Source organism: Protomyctophum parallelum, assembly GCF_964188405.1.
Source record: "Protomyctophum parallelum genome assembly, chromosome: 20".
In the NCBI taxonomy this organism is placed as follows: Eukaryota; Metazoa; Chordata; class Actinopteri; order Myctophiformes; family Myctophidae; genus Protomyctophum; species Protomyctophum parallelum.
In genome coordinates, this window is record NC_139718.1 from 12,770,997 (window position 1) to 12,788,289 (window position 17,293).

At 40.4% G+C, this 17,293-nt stretch overlaps 2 protein-coding genes across 2 annotated transcripts; one reads left to right on the plus strand and one right to left on the minus strand.

Moving 5' to 3' along the window:
- The first annotated feature begins 838 nt into the window (after positions 1–838).
- vcpkmt (valosin containing protein lysine (K) methyltransferase) lies at positions 839–3,090 on the plus strand. The gene is made up of 5 exons (XM_083791932.1): positions 839–1,110; positions 1,510–1,623; positions 2,039–2,111; positions 2,191–2,310; positions 2,435–3,090. Exons 1-5 carry the CDS (start codon positions 851–853, stop codon positions 2,537–2,539), a joined length of 672 nt encoding a protein of 223 aa, XP_083648058.1. The 5' UTR covers positions 839–850; the 3' UTR covers positions 2,540–3,090.
- Positions 3,091–13,334: 10,244 nt separating this feature from the next.
- Positions 13,335–15,933, minus strand: arf6b (ADP-ribosylation factor 6b). The gene is made up of 2 exons (XM_083792363.1): positions 15,822–15,933; positions 13,335–15,585 (listed from the first exon to the last, which is right to left on the minus strand). The coding sequence occupies exon 2, from the start codon at positions 14,963–14,965 to the stop codon at positions 14,438–14,440; it is 528 nt and encodes a 175-aa protein (XP_083648489.1). The 5' UTR covers positions 14,966–15,585; positions 15,822–15,933; the 3' UTR covers positions 13,335–14,437.
- Positions 15,934–17,293: the final 1,360 nt, after the last annotated feature.

Below are 17,293 nucleotides of genomic sequence, written 5' to 3' on the forward strand. Positions count from 1 at the left end.
AATACGTAGCCTACAAATGTTCTGTCAAGTCTCTGTCAAGTCTAAAAACAGAACAACATCGCTTGTTGCTGTTAGCAAAGATGGTTATAGCCGTAGCCTATCGGCCTGCACACTGGAGCCACGAGCCATGCAGTCGCGCGCCAAACAACGCTGATCTACAACTCCTTCTCGTTCCGTGGTGGGTGGAAAGCCTGCTGACGAGGTAAACTTCTCAAGAAGCATGTGAGCTCTGCTGAGCTTGGATATCTGATGTTATAATGCTGCTGCTGCTATAAAACTTCATACATGCGATGAAAGTAATTAGCATGATTGATTTAATACATTTCCTATCGTGGCTCAAATACATAATTTAGGTGATATAAATGCACATGCAATTACACACAAAAACGTCAGCCTGTGACATTGCCCAATGCCCCTGGCCCCCTGCGCTCACATTATTATTTATCATTTTTATATCTCTCTGTATTAGGAATATATGAAATCACAGGCATTCTAATTTCTAGGGCTATGACCAGTCCATTGCTGTTGCTGTAGTGCTACTTTTAGAAGTGGGGGGACACGTGCGCGCACATATGCAATAATTATGCATGCAGACCAGGCGTGTGTAGCCTTTATAAACAGTGTTTACATTGCTAAATTGCTTATCGTATCTATAAAAGTAAATGAATGTAAAAAAACATATTTTTGGTCCATATAGCTCTAGTCTAATGCAACGGCAGCAAAGGGCAGTTTAAAAAAGGGCCTGTGCTCAGCAAATGTTTTCTTGATAATTGGCAACAGGAAGGAACCATCAGAAAGAAGGAAGTATGACGGAGCAGCCAGAATGGCACAACACAACAGTACTGTCAATATGGCGGCGGATACAGAGGAGGGCAGCGACTATTTTGTAAGAGAAATTGAGAAAAACGACGGATGTATTTTCAAGGTGAATCAGTGCTACAAAGGAGACGTCGGCTGTGTGGTCTGGGATGCCGCAATCGTCCTCGCAAAATACTTGGAAACGAAAGCGTTTTATGATCCTGCCTCAGGCGTAAACGCATGGGCTGACAAAGACGTTGTGGAGTTGGGAGCTGGAACAGGAGTTGTTGGTCTGATGGCAGCAGCACTGGGGTGAGAATCTCTGCAGTCAGTTTTTTATGGCACTGTCCTGTATGTATGTACGCAAACATTAGCTGTAGCCTCCTGTAAGCACGATGATGAGTTTTCTAAATGATGCAGCCACGTAACTTGCCAGCAAGTAATTCTGGTCGAAAAAGCAATGTGAGTCATACAAGCAGTCTTATGCAAAGGTACTTTGGCACTTTTTTAAATGTAATCTAGATAGCTTGTTATTTAAACGGATGGCAAGTTAATTAGTTCCCTGGCACATTTAATTATGTATTATACTCTTTAGACTAATTCTAGATTATTGGTTTATGTATTACTGAGGCACTACACTGTCTGTAGCATTTGATGTACTCAAGTTGCTCTAAAGAGCATCTGCTAAATGCCTAAATTGTTACCACTCAGAGCTCAAGTTACTGTGACAGACCTGGAGGAGTTGCAGAGCCTTCTGAAAGTGAATATCCAAGAAAACAAAGCACTTATCAGCAGTGGTTCCATAACTGCCAAGGTACTGAAATGGTTTGTAACTTACTTAATACTTTCTCCTGTTATATTAGTTGTGGTTAACACTAAAATACATTTCTGGACAGTGTTTAAATAGTGGTTGGGACCAGCGGCCCATTCATCATAATATGGATCGGTGGATCCATATTATTTGCGCTGGCAAATAATATTGATGCGCTGGCATCTTTATGGTAGTTTGGGGGGGGGGTCTGCCTTTATTTATACTAGTGTACAGTAGACTGACAGTGACAGTAAATGGGGAGAGAGAGATAGGGAGTGAGAGCTGCCTAGGTGCCCGGAATGCTACAGAATAAGAATAAGGAAAAAAGGATGGGGCCTACTCCGGCCTAGTATAGACACCAGGGGGATTCGGGCCAACTAACTAAGTTTTAAGTGGTTAACCTAACTCTTAATTTGTATGTTTTTAAAGGGGTGAAGAGATGTCTGAATTCCTTACACATCCACATTATGTTCTAATGGCAGACTGCATCTACTATGAACAGGTATTGTATTTGGGTATCAGGCTGAAAGAAGTAATTACAATAATTACTGTATAATGGCTAATCACTTATTTCCCAATAGTCTGTTGTACCGCTGGTTGAAACATTGAAACACCTAGCTGGAGCAGATACCTGCATCATTTGTTGCTATGAGCAACGGACTGTAGGCGTTAACCCGAAAGTGGAAAGGCGTTTCTTTCAGGTGAGCACTGCACTGTCTTCCGTTAATAACTAATGGTAAACTAATTGTAAGAAGCTGAACTGTCATGCATTATGAAATATCAATGCTCTTTCTCAATGACCAACTGTACTTGTTATGTTTTCAGTTGCTTCAACAGGACTTCACATGTGAGGAGGTTCCTTTGGACAAGCAAGACCCTGATTTTAACAGTGCTGACATTCGTATTCTTCACATCCAGCGCAAAGTTTGAGTTTGTAGCTTGTAAGAACAAGGGTAATGGAGAGGATTGTAATGCTGAATTCACACCAGCAGTATGACACTGGAGTGTTCTGAGAATGCTTGTCACATGGCAACAGGACGCAGAGTCTGCAAAACCGTGGTGTCAAAGTTGAGATAACCTCAACCTGTTGTATGTGTGAAATTATTCAATATTGAACTACATGACATATTTAATGCCTAAAATGTATAAATCATTTATAAACATCCTGCCAGAGACGAGCATCCACCCATCTCGAGTGACGAGTGCACCTCTTAAACCACTTAAAATGGATACAAACTGACTTCTGTGTGGAAGTAGCAAATAAACTAGCAGTAGTAGATAGTGGAGTGGAGACAGTCATTTCTCATCTCTGACAGCTTATTTGTAAATAACCTATTGATTTTAGCCAATAAATAGGTGATTTAGTTGCTGATCTTGATTAATTTCACATACAGCTGCTAGTTTAAAATTTTGTTTTCAAAATATGCTACTTCCATACACTATGTCCTTCCACCTTGGTGTGTGTGTGTGTGTGTGTGTGTATGTATGTGTGATTTTGTATTACAGAATATCAAATGTAACTATTGTGGCCCATGATCCAAATAAATGTATTTTTTTGTTAAAAATCTGTTCTATATTTGGTTATAAGTGTTGCACATTGTTGGTCATGATCATATCCTTATGTATATCGTCTGTCGGGTGGAAACGTCCAAATGTCCAAAACTGTTACTTTTCAGGATTCAAATTTAAAAGCAGCAAAAGTATAGCAGATCTACAAGCTTGTCGATCTACCTTTTATTTGTGTGACACTAGTATGATCAAGTAGGGCATTCATTTAGGAAAAATCACATGTAAAATGTAGATTCTGGGAAATTATGCCTGACATGTGTATACATGCAATATTTATCTCTATCATCTTTTATTAGCACGGACTGATTTGTAAACGAGGACAAACGAGAGAGACCGTAAAAACACTGGTGTCCTGGCTGGGAGAGACCGTGAACACTGGTGTCTTGGGGAGACCATGAACACCAGTGGTGTCCTGGGGCAATGCAGTTGGAGCTTGGCTTTCACATTAGCATGTGTGAAAGACGAGTGCTTACACACCAATGAACTGCAGGGAACAATGAACATTAAACTAACTGATCTGGTCATGTGTACTGTCCTAAAGCTTAATTTATACTTTGTCATGTGACAGTGATCGCTCACCAAACAATTTTTTTGGAGAGCGACACTGTCGCCCAACAAAGTATAAATTAGACTTTATTAATGACTGATGGCATATCATCTCCTGTTTCTGGCCTCACCCACCCACTATCTGGCAGTGGCAAAGCTATTCACACGCAGATCTGCTCATCTTTTTGATGAGCAGAGGCAATTTTCCTTCTGGATCACTAGAGGGCGGTAGTTGTACAAACTCCAAAAAAAGAAAAGTGTGAACATTATTGTTGAACATTATTGTTAAAGCTATCTGTTTGTTTTATGATAATGCTGCTGCAATGGGTCTTTTAAAACATTGTGTATGTAATTAATCTGCCTATAAAAGCCTGTCTAAGTTTGTGAAATTTCAATATTAAATGGGAGGGCACTGATTACTACAGCAAGAATAGCTTAATATTTAAGAACAGAACAAGCAAAGTTAAAGTTTGGCCAAAATCCCAGTTGTTTTAATTAATAGTTTTTTCTATAACTAATTTAGCACATGCCAGTTCTCCTAAATGGTTTTGCACTCCATGGGAGGGGAATTCCACTAAAAGCCCCAGATTAGTTGGAAGATTATGGCCCTTTTTCAAGCATAAACCATGGAGCACGCCCCATACTCCCACAGGCATGCAGGGCCCCCTCACAGTCTTTTATGCTGCTCTCTGTTTACACAGTGGGACTGTATAGGGCAGCCTCCAATGCACTTGCATAAATGGGGAGTCCACTCCAGATTAAAATATTCATGCAAAACTGTGGTAGGAAGTTGAAGGATTAAGACTTCGGGTCCCATTAAACACAAAATAAATCACTATAGAAGAGAGCAACTGCAATCTAATTTGATTGATTGTGTAATAATGACTGGGTTTTCACAGGCTAGTGTGGTAGAATGGGTCTGAGCTAACCTGCTTGGTTGAAACCGGCTTATTGTTGTCAGGAAGAAACCACCTAACTCGATTTTTTTAGGTTTTTGATTATTTCTTTATTTTTCAATGCTATTGTCAATTGAACACCCTTTATGTCTGTGTGTTGGTGTCCTTCCTCGACAAAACACCCTGCTAGCAGGACAACATAGTATAGTCCCAATGTTCTCAGACAGCATGCATCTAAATTATAAGCATTTCACCATGGGCAAGAACATGCTTAGAGAAAGAGATTAAGAGAATAAACCGGCACACTAATTTGCTCCAATGTAATTTAATGATGTTTCGAGCCAAGGCTTTTCATCAGGTCAAACTTTCCAACCAGCACAGCACAGACAAAGCTTGTGTGTTGGTGAGAAGAAGAGAGCGATGTGGATCTGTTTGTGTGTATGTGTTTATATACAGTCAATTATGTGTACATAGTACATACCAGTACATTTAGTGTCTGAAATCCCCTGGTTCATGATATGACCTGGAAGCCCCATCACAACAGGAAAAGGGAGGGAGGAATGTACAGGCATGTAATTACTGTGAGATTAATTGTCATTTGTTTTAAAAGCTATAATTAACTGCAACAGATCATTTTGAGAAAATTGAGCAGGTCTCTTCTGCCTAGTGCAACTGAACTGCTGGAATCAAACTAGTAGTGTTTCCTATTCAATTCTCCTTTGGCCCTGGCCAGGATATGTTTAGCCTGATTAATCTGACACAGCACTGGTATTGAGTCCCTGTCCCCCAGAGGGGTGGGGGGTCGGTGTTGGAGTAGTGGTCACTGGCAGACACTGGACTGTAGCTCCAGTACAACATCAACAATTCATCTTCCTCACCCATGGCTCTGTGGGGGGGGGGGGGGGGGGGGGGGATACAAACCTAATTTCTGTGCTCTCCTGTGTTTTATCCTCTATAAATAAATGCTAAAACCTAATTGAAATGGTGTACTTACAGTCTTCTTATGGTAGGCTAATTAGGCTAGTTCTACAGGGGAATACAATATGTCTAACACAAATGAGGACAGCCACAGTGCAGAGCTCTGTAATGTCTTGCCATCTACATATTACATTTGTCTAGTTATTATAGTAAAATATTCATAACTGAACATGGAGAACATGCTTTGTGTGCCAAGACATAATGGGGCAATTTTCTACCAACAGATGGTGCTGTTATCAGAAAACAACTTGCTTACCTGAGTGGTAACAATACTGTTATCCAAATTCCAATTACAAGTAGCAAGCTGAAAATGCATTTTTTGTTTTAACTGTTAGGCACACTGTTTGATGATCGTTCTTGATGATAATGAGGATCCGCAAACTTCAACAGGCCACAGGCCTTCAACCCAGGTTTGCAGCACCCTTCTATATCAACCCATAAAGCAGGTAGGGGTCAGGGCAGATGGCCTTTTCGGGGAGGGGTCAGAATTATGGACTTCTATGGTTATTCGTCTCAACTGAACTTGGCATGAATTCCGTATTCAAAGTGCTGTTCAAAATTTCCTCTAAATTTAAAACACTAGCCCTTACCCGTTGTGAGATATTTGCCCCCCCTTGTGGCCGTAGGGGATACCGCCCGGTGCGTTTTTAATTATTATTAATTATTATTATTAATTATTAATAATTAATGTGTCAAATCGAAAAAAGGGCTTCGTTAAGACCTCCATATTCATATGGTCAATGCCTGTGTGAAAAGTGGGAGTGATTGGTGCAATGAGGAGATAAGGTGGTGTTTCTGACAGAAAGACAGACAGACAGACATTGTTAGAATTATAGTATGATGATGATGATGCAGTGCAGCACCACCTGAAACAGATGAGTAGAGGAGAGAGCCCGTCATCCACAGTTACATCCAGGCTGTAACTGTGTCTGTCTACCCTGCTGAATCAAAGCCAAGTGTCACAAAGGAGTCTTTGTGTCATCATCATCATGATGCCAGGAGACAGTGTTTCAGAAAAGAAGACTCATTTTCACACCAACTATTAGACGTGGCTCAAGAATAGAAATCAAACTGGGCTGATTATAAAAATCACACTTGTGTGAAGTGAGGGAGGGGCACTCGATCATCATACATCATCACATTCCGTGCTCAGCCAATCAAATCATCACAAATGTAGTACACACAGACGCACAAAGCTGGTTATGTCCTTTTCTGCTTCGTCATAGTCCTTAAGTCCTTAAATTAGGCTTGAAGATGTGACTCTTCTGAGTCACAATTTTCCGCAATTGCCACCCCTGCACTCTTTGCATGACACTGTGAAACTGATCAAATCTCACCTCACAAAAGAAAAACTGGAAGAAAAGTAAAATGGATCAGACGTTCTATTGTAAAGAGAGCATGTGATTAAAGTGCCGTTATTCTGCACTCGCTTGTCGCTTCCCCATCTTGAATAATGAGGCCCAACAACAAAAGCTGATTATTTTCTTCAATGGCACTGAGAGCAGAGGTGGTACAGCAGTGCCAGTGGAGCAAAGCCCGACAGGACAACTAGTTTATAGAATCACGAAGCTGACTCCGACCCCCTGCCACCCTGCAGTGAAATGGGAGGGGGTGCTGTTAAGACAGCTGTGTTTCGGTTGAGAGGAGGACATGAATCCAGTATAGGCCTACTAGGCTACTATATGTGAGATTATTTGTGCGCTCTTACCATCTTTCGGTGCCATTTTAATGCACTGCTGAACACTGGAATTCCTGGTCTAGTGCAGCTTCCTCTAGTCTACTGTGTCAGCCACAATCATAAGCATGTAGTGGACAGATAGACAGCTACATCAGTTAGTGACTCAATCATAACATCATATTATTAGATCTACTACTTAAAGAGCCACAGGGGATGCATTGCTGAATGCGTGTGATAGCTCTGTCCCTGTCGGCACAATAATGTTGGATTTATCATTATTACAGTGAGTGGTGGCAAAACTAACTGGGGAAAGTGATGGGATGTAGCCTATGTACTGTGTGTGTGTGTGTGTGTGTGTGTGTGTGTGTGTGTGTGTGTGTGTGTGTGTGTGTGTGTGTGTGTGTGTGTGTGTGTGTGTGTGTGTGTGTGTGTGTGTGTGTGTGTGTGTGTGTGTGTGTGTGTGTGTGTGTGTGTGTGTGTGTGTGTGTGTGTGTGTGTGTGTGTGTGTGTGTGTGTGTGTGTGTGTGTGTGTGTGTGTGTCGTTTCCCTGAGTCATCACCTCTCAATAGCCCCAGGCCTGGGTTGTTTGTGAGCAGCCAGTGCCTGACTGTATGCATCTGATATTCCTCCAGGCCTGGTAGTTGTCTGATGTGGGTGCACTGGCACTGGCACTGAAAACACTGTAATTATAGGGAGCTTGTCAGATAATGCACAGATGTAGTCAGTCATGGAGTGTGACAGACAGTGCAGTCGGAAGCTTTACTCTGCCTGAAGGAAGCCTCTCTCTTTGAGTTGGCCTTGCTGGGTATCCATCATCCTGTCACTGATAAATGTCAATCTGTGAAAATGGTTGCATAACTGGAAGAATATGAACAAGGGTGAACACTAGTCTGACTTATACTTTGTCATACAATGTAGCATAAATTAGGCACACGTCATGCATCGCACCTGCCTATTCTATATTATCTTGACATTAAATATATATTGTTCAGTGCTGATAGGAAGGTCGATATGTGGTTATTATTTTTGAATAGGTTTGGGCATTGTGAATAGAGTTGGGAGTTCTAAACTAAGTCCTGATTAAACCATGCACAAATATAAAGCAAAGCAAATAAACGTCCACCTGACCTCCTCCGGGGGTGTAAACTTCATGAAATAAGTTCAGGAATCCACACGCTGTACAGATTGTGTTAACCACACAAACCCTAGCGTGACAGCGTCCCTATTTTTGGGCAATCATTTGGCCCAAAATAGCTGATCAGATCTACCGTACAAGCTCAAAAGTCAAAACATGCCACAATGTTATGCGTTGTGAGGTTGCAGATCAGTTCTTTTCTGAAAAGAGATTTGGTGTAGAGAAAAATGTATAGAGCACTGGGGGACCCTGGTCAACTACATAAGTAGGATGGTATACATGGTTAACATTTCTATGAACTGGAACCTGCGCCTCTGGCAGTTACACTGAAGCACCATTTTATATTAATTTACATCAACACACTGGGTTGTGGAAAAGTCTGAAGAGTTCTGTTCTACAGATGTATTTCAAAACCTTTAACTACAGCAGATTCTTTTTGTTTTTCTTTTAATTAAAGACCAAAGTATGAGCCGTAGCATTATCGTGTACAGTGTCTGAACTCAAACTGCAAATATGTCTCAAACCATGACTGTGATTAGCAATGATCCACCATGGCTCCCTGTCTTCTACAGCTGGTCAAACACCACACGCACTCGCGCACGCACGCACACACACACACACACACACACACACACACACACACACACACACACACACACACACACACACACACACACACACACACACACAAGACACACACACACACACACACACACACACACACACACACACACACACACGACACACACAGCTGTGGTAGATATGCTGCAAGTCCCAAAAGGAACCACATGAGGACAAACTTTCAGCTAATGAACAGACTTTCACTTAATGAAATAGAAGACCCAGGTTTCCATTGAATTGATTGCTACATAACTGCCCATTGAATGGGAAGAAAACATGACTGTAGACAGGCCAATGCACAGTCATTTTAAATAATTCTCCAATAACCCTGTGTGAATAATGGGCAATTTTGTATCCAGCTTTTAGTGTACCTACACAAACATTAAATTCCCATTGACAATGAATGGAGAATTTTACATCATAGTGTCAGATCAAATAGACATATAGTGTCCATTTTACGCCATGATGATGTACGATGATAAGAGCGCCCCTCACTTCACACGGGTGTAATCTTTAGTCTGCTTTTGGATAGTTTGGATATTTCAACTACATTTCCAATACATGTTTTATATATTCAATGAAACTTTCCTTGGTTTAGAGAGTAACCTTGGGCTGCAGATATGAATGGAATGTAACTTGGATTGATGCCCAGAATGCACCTATATCTCCTTCAGTTGGTCACACCCATATCACTGCAAATCTGACCAACTTTTGAAATCAGACCAATTTTTTATTACACTAAATACCTAAACCTGAACTAAATGGAAACTCTACAGTCAGTAAAGCCAATATATAGGCTACGGTAGAATGGACTGTATTTGTGTAAGTCTGCCCAATTATACAAGGCAACTGAGAACTTGGATGTGCCACAGATACAAGTCTTAAGACTTCCTCAGCAGGAAACCTAAAATTAACTTTCAACCACTTCCTGAACCTACTTTTAACTGAGCTCTGTGTGTGTTCATTATTAACTGTATACCATTCAATTAAGGTTCCTGGCTGAGAGTAAGAATTACTAGAGAGACTTTATCCTCACCAAAGAGAGTAGGCCTAATGGTTGTTTTTTTACTGTCCTTGATGAAGCAGTCACTGAATGGAGCTTTGTGGAAATGTGTATGAAAATAATCAACCTTAATAATAGCGTGCTTGTATGTGTGTTTGTGTGCACATGTAGCACAAACCACACTGATTATCCCCATGGGTGTGGCTTTTAAACTGTAGACCAAGCTTGGCACATCATTGGACTATATCCACAGCTGCACACAGTTTAACCAAACCGTTACATTTAAAGGTTTGAGGCAGGTGATAGTTAAGACAGTTCTAGTAAGAACCAAAAACCTCAGCACTAAAAAAAACTGACCACATAAGGCTTGGTTATAGGCTTAAGGCTAAGCTTGGAGACATGTCATGAGTCCAGCTGTTATACCACTCATCATGGACATTCCGCTCCTGTTAAACATTGGCTAAAGGAATTTAAGGAGTACAAAGAGGTCACCAAAGTAAAGGGAAAGAGATATTTAGATCACAGTTGCATATGCTGACAAATATGTACAGTCCTTCATTTTCTTCCTCTTTCCATGTAGAATAGAGGAAATCCACAACTGGAAACTCTTGCGACAGAGCAAGCGACCTCAGTGATACCAAAACCATCACGCCACTGGCTGAGCTCCCATTAGGCCGTTGCCATAGTACCTGCCCCAACAAACATCATCATACATAATCTAGAGGCACACCAGTGGAAGGGTGTGGGCTCGGAGACATGTGCACATACATGCACTTTGCCTTACGCATAATAGAGGAACTGGACTTCTGCTTTTGATACTGCCGGTTTCATTGGTGACGTGCATGTGATTGAGTACCACCAGCAACCTGTAAATATGCCATAGAAATATTAGCACTGATCTGCAGCAAATGCAGTGACACTTGGCCCCAATTTCGCAATAGCTGACAAATATCAGACTGTCTAACACTGTTTAAACGAGATTAATGATCAATTATAGACATGTCACATGAAACATCTAGTGCTGGGGATTTATACAAAGGAAATATCCACCTCTCTATATCATCATGCCCATTGGTGACCTCTAAGGAATGTTCAGGAATTCCAACTAAACCCAGGGGGGGGGGGGGGGTCCGTGGACAGAAGGGGCAGGAGGTCTGACTTTACAGAAAAAAGGTCATAAAACAAGCTTACAGTCTCTATACGCACCCAGGGGTCACTGGTGTCAGCCATAAATGCTGTGAAGATCATGTGGTTGTAATGAAGAGGGGGAAACCACAGTGGCCATTACAGCCCAATTAAACTGCCATCAATGTCTAATGGTGGCTCTTGACCAACTTGCAGAAAGCATGTGTTCACGTACCCTGGCCCAAGTTCATTTACTAGTGCAAATGAGAGAAATAAACGTTGTGTGTGTGTGTTTGGATTGGTAAAGAGATCAGCATGTAGGCAATTCCTCTTCAGTCAAGATTTTAAATCAGTGTATCATGTGGGATGTGTGTGTGTCATACATCTTATGTGTCTATTATGTCACCTGACCTGTCTGACGGAAACCTCTGTAGTGCTAAAGCAAACATCCTGGGGCCTCTGCAGCAGCTTGCTAAGCACCAGCTTTTCCACAAAGTGCATGACACCGTGATCATGAAGCTAAATGTCTGTAGATGTGGACACATACTCACTGATAATGGTTTGTCTTTGGATAACCCATATCTTCTATGCACAACATAAATTCAATTCTTCTCATGCATCTGAAAGCAATCAAGCACAATCTCTGTGCCATTTTGAATAGTTTACATTGTGCCAGTTTGTGTGAATGTGTAAAATGTTACAAAGGACACAGTGTCCTTAAGTACAGTCTGAAAGGAAATATTCTCAGAAAGCTGCAGAATAAAACTAATCTTCTGTTTCCCAAAACACCAGTGTCTGCCCACATCCATCACCATCAATCCTGACTTTGTCAGGACTGCGAACACTCCTTTACTGTTCTTATTCAGCTTTAATGAGAACTAAAGCATTTTATCCACTGTGGTGTGTGTCAAATACATTTACAAGGTAATTGTAGTGTTCAGGGTCAATTTGAAAAAGTATCATTATCAAGAATATTTAAAATTACTTATTTTGATCCTTTATAAATCCATATGTTGCTATTGCTGCTAGGCTATAGTATATTTACATGGTACAGTATCTGCACATACGTTTGGTAATACCTTATTTGCACATTTATATACGTATACATTCCTCTTTTGTTAGGCTAATGTTTACTGCTGCACTCTTCACGAGGCTTCTTATCTTGGTTTGTATCATTATATTGCACAGCATTTTTTGCTGCTTGTATCTGCAGTAGTGACCTTGATTCTCTTTTGGAAAAAAAATTGTCATTTAGTTACTTCTCAGCAACAATAAAGGGATTTGGAATGTAGGGTGCTTATTTATTACACTTATTTATTATACGTTCTACTTTTTAGCTTAGATTCTGCTGTGTTCCTCACAAAAGGTTTAATCTATTCTACAGTATTTTAAACTAGGGATCAATACAACTAGGGATTGGTAACCTCAGCTTAAGTAGGGCTACTATTTTTTTGAATGTTGATCGACCCCTGCCTTTCACCTGAATATAGTTTTAGGACATTAGAACGGCTCTTAAAGAACTTAATTACTCATACTCATTGTACACATTACATTTCATGGAATATATTACATAATTTACGGTTTGCATTAAACCTGTTAATCATTTACAATACATAATTTACTTTAACTTCTCAATAGCAGCTCTGTTGATAGCCAGTTTGTATAGACACCATCAGCATAATCCTTCATGAGAAAAAAAAAAAAGCAAATTGGGGGTGATTTTGCTGCCAGTTGCAAACAAAAACATTGACAGGAAGTAACAGCTGACAACTCAGCATCAACTAAACACACCCAAGAGCATACAACATTTGTTAACAGCTGTATATCTCAGAATTGGTGTAGCAGCCCCCTGCCCGAGAAATCATGTGGCTCTGTTGTTCCAAAAAGTCCAGCAGTTGCACTTCCTGTTTTGGACAATTTTCCCCATTCACTGGCAAGGCAGCAGTGCCAGCGAGACCAGAAACTCCTTTCGAGCGCCTACATAAACCCTTTATCAAATGTCAGCAAAACATAACTATAAAGCATGTGACTAACAAAGAACTAGGACAACCTCTACTTTGATTCGTAATCATTCTATGCAACACTTCCCAGAATTGTCCTTTTGGCCAAATTTGAACAGTTCTTTTGTGTTGTAGGCTATATAAAATGTCTGTCAATGTTAAAAGGTTCGTATTAGAATAAATAAAACAGATTTTAAATCACTTTTTTTTAATAAGACATTACAATGACATTGTTCTGTACATGGTTCCCCAGTCAAAATAGTATGGAGATGCACCACAGGGTGTCTTCAACATCTCACTGGTAAGTGGCTCCTTCTGACTGTGACAGATGGACTCTGATGTAGGGTTACTGTACTTCTGTACTCATGCTACAGATAATATGCCATCATATAGTGCCCCAATGCTGAGACGTATCAATTGTGGTAGCAGGTTGAGAGAGCTCCCGAGCTGAATGACATTCCTTTGGAAAGACTGAGTCAACTTGACTACATGACTATCGATGTTACCCATAACTAATAATCCTGACAAGCATATTAAAGTTACTGGAGGCCTATTTGTTGAATATTCAGTACAATTAGGTTATCAAGACATGACACAAAAATGGTCAATTAACTATGTAGCCCACATAAGGGGAATCACCTCCGCTAAGGGTTTTCCAGGGGTGGGTAACAAAACATTCGTCAGTCATTTCCGCTCTTATGTCCAGGCAGAATGTTGACAATGCAATGGTGCAAACTGTCCTCGTTTCTTGCATGTGTGATAATACCGTCAAGAAGAAATACTTTGCATCACAGTATTGTATTAAAACATGTTTTCTAGTCCCTCAAAGTTGGCTACTTGTCATTACAGATCTCTCCATGGAAAAAGAAAAAAGAACAGGCCCATGTTTTAAGAGCAACCCCAACAATCTATGGGGAGAGGGAGCTTTAGTTCAAGGTGAAAAGATAAAAACTCCAGCTTTGTTAGAAAAAAATATATAAAATAGGATAAAGAATAGGCAAAGGTGGTGATCTGTGGCTTTAACATTTAGACCAATTAATTTTAATATCCATCAAGCAAGCCCCAAAATAATGAATGCGATATAGGTTAGGCCTGCTACAGAGTACAAGCAAACTTTAAGCCAGGAAGGAAACCCAGTTAAATTAGTCATGGGGTAAACATAGTATTAAAAATAAATGGAAGATAATCAACGTTTTCTTTACCATAATCATTTGAGAAGTTATTCGTTACTTGCAACTTTATTGTAGTTTTGACCTAAAACAGTCATCACTCAATCATTAAGATTTGTAATTTGAGGTTAGCCATGTTAACCCCTCATATAGTCCATCGCCTGTAGTTGCACAGGAAGGCTGAACATACCAATTCCTATCTCTGATGCGGGTCAATCCGAGTTTCTCTTGGATTTCATGTGGCTTCATGGCATCTGGAAGGTCTTGCTTATTGGCGAAAATCAAGATGATGGCATCCCTCATTTCTCGGTCATTAATGATGCGGTGAAGTTCCTGCCTTGCCTCATCGATGCGATCTCTGTCCGCGCAATCCACAACGAAAATTAACCCTTGAGTGCCGGTGTAGTAGTGTCGCCACAGAGGACGGATCTTATCTTGGCCGCCTACATCCCAGACGTTGAACTTGACATTTTTGTAGGTGACAGTCTCGACGTTGAAACCAACTGTGGGAATAGTAGTGACCGACTGTCCGAGTTTCAGTTTGTACAGAATTGTTGTCTTGCCAGCAGCATCAAGTCCAAGCATCAATATTCTCATCTCCTTGTTGCCAAATATTTTCGAGAGCATTTTCCCCATGTTGAACGCTGTACATAAATATTCTGTTCTAATGAGAGAAAGAAGTGTCAGACACTAAACTAATAATTTTCTTCACTTGAACGTTACCGTTTAAATGTTACAAGTTTAGTTGCAAGGGCATGACTGTCAGCCAAAACAACAATACACGTCAATATTTGGTATAGCTCGATAATACTCTCAAGTCTTGTGCTACAGGAGTTTGGGGCATTTAAGTTCACAAAAGCACCACAGCGCCTATATGGAACATGGCACAATCAATATATTTATGAACTTCGTGACAGATGTTGCAGAACGTCCATTGTGTTGCACAGTTCACGTTATAACTGCAGCAGATGACAAAGTTTGGGTGATACAGTCTGCAGGGGGAAGGCGGCGTGTCTGGAGACCGTTCACATCAAGGCCCGGAAAAAGCCTGCGGTCCTTGTGGTGGATTCCTGCTGACTGGCAGCCCTTGTTCTGTTCAGCACCACCGGGGGAGAAAGGAGATTTTTCTGTGGCTATTCCATCAAGCCGTGTAACTTAATCGTTCTGGAGGGAGTGGGGGGGTGCTGCGCTCCAAAACGATCTTTGGTGACTCAGCAACACATTTATTCACTCGCGAAACCACACTCCTTGTCCCCCTGAAAAGAGAGATTTGGGAGGAGTGTCAGACATATCAAGTCGGCTAATGCTAACGATAGCTTCAATGATAGGTAGCAAAAGCTAGCGTTAGCTAGCTTGTTGCCTCCCAATAAGCAAAAAATGGGGCTAGCCAGGCTAACTTAGCCGTTAACTAATCGTTTGCAGATCAATGTGTTGGTTAATTACAAAACGTTTGTCTCGAGGCTATGTCCAGAGAGATATTATTTACAGTTACCTCCAATCTGCCCCCGTCTTCTCTCTCGGTAATTCCACCCAGCTTTTCCGTCTTTTCTCCTTTCAACGGTCGCACTCGCAGCGCTGCTTCACCGGAAAGGTGTGGAGTTGCATCAACCGCCACTTCCTGTCTCGACTCGCCGGAATACCAAGGATTCTTCAGTGACGTCACCCGAAAGCCGAACCCAGAGCCTGGCTCGGAATGGATCCACACATTTAGTTCACCCGCGTCGTATGCTTTACAAAGTTTACAGTCTATGGTAGTATGACCTTAGAGTATATAACTCAATATAATATAATATAATATAATAATAGAACTTGTATTGAACTGCACTTTCCTGTGCCCTTTTAATGCAAACTGTTAATAACGTATTTAATCTATCTATCTATCAATCGATCGATCGATCAATCAAGCTGTGTCGGGGGCCCCGTCAAAAATGACGCATTAAAAAAGTGTGGAGAGGGTGTAGTACTAGTTATAGGAAGGTGTAGTGCCCACAGTTGTTTGTTTTGTGATGTCACTGACCTGTCCTTGGTATTATCAGTGTGGGGCTCTGTCGGTCTGAATTCTGAAGCGAGTTCAATTTGAATTACCGCCGGTAATCTAAGTATTAATCAAATATTATCAATGAAAATAACATACTTTTTGTCATTTTATTAGTTATTGCATGGAACAATGCATGGAACAATGCATGGAATAGCTTTATGTAGGGTGGAAATTCAGTTGTAAATTTTCAATATATTGATTGTGAATAATAAAAATAAATCAAGTGATTTAAGTACATATACAGTATAGAACTGTCAAACATCAGATATATTTTATGTATTGTAATGTACACTCATCATAAAGCCATCTCTGATTAGATAAGTAAAGGGCAATACCACCACCTTGTGGTAGGCTACATACAGCACATAACCATTAATCTATCTTGATTAATTGATTGAAATCTTTATTTCACAGTATGCAGAATGGGTACGAAAGTATAGGTCAATACAAAAACTGTTACTTAAGGATAGAACCAGTACATTTAATGACAAATGTACTTGTCTTGCAGATTCCCAAGTAACTCCTGTTTTCATGGTTTAATAAAAAGCTGGAGAGACATGGGGACTCCTGTTACTGAACATGAACAAACACTCTATACAGCAATGAGTACTATCACAATTTTAAACACTTTTAACACTTATTTTAACCAAAGAAAATCACTTTCACTACCTACTACAATTTTGAGTTATTTGTAGGAGTATTTCCAATGTCCAGTACTTTTACTTCTACTCCACATGTCAGAGGCAAATATTTTACTTTTACTCCATTTCATTTACTTCATTTATTTGAAAAATAAATACTTTTCTACAAATACTTTGTAGATTTTGATTATTATTACAAAACATATAGTTACAACTTTAGCCCAGCCTATATACATTTTGGCCATTTAAAAATAGTCGATCTACAAGCAACGCGCATTGTGTACA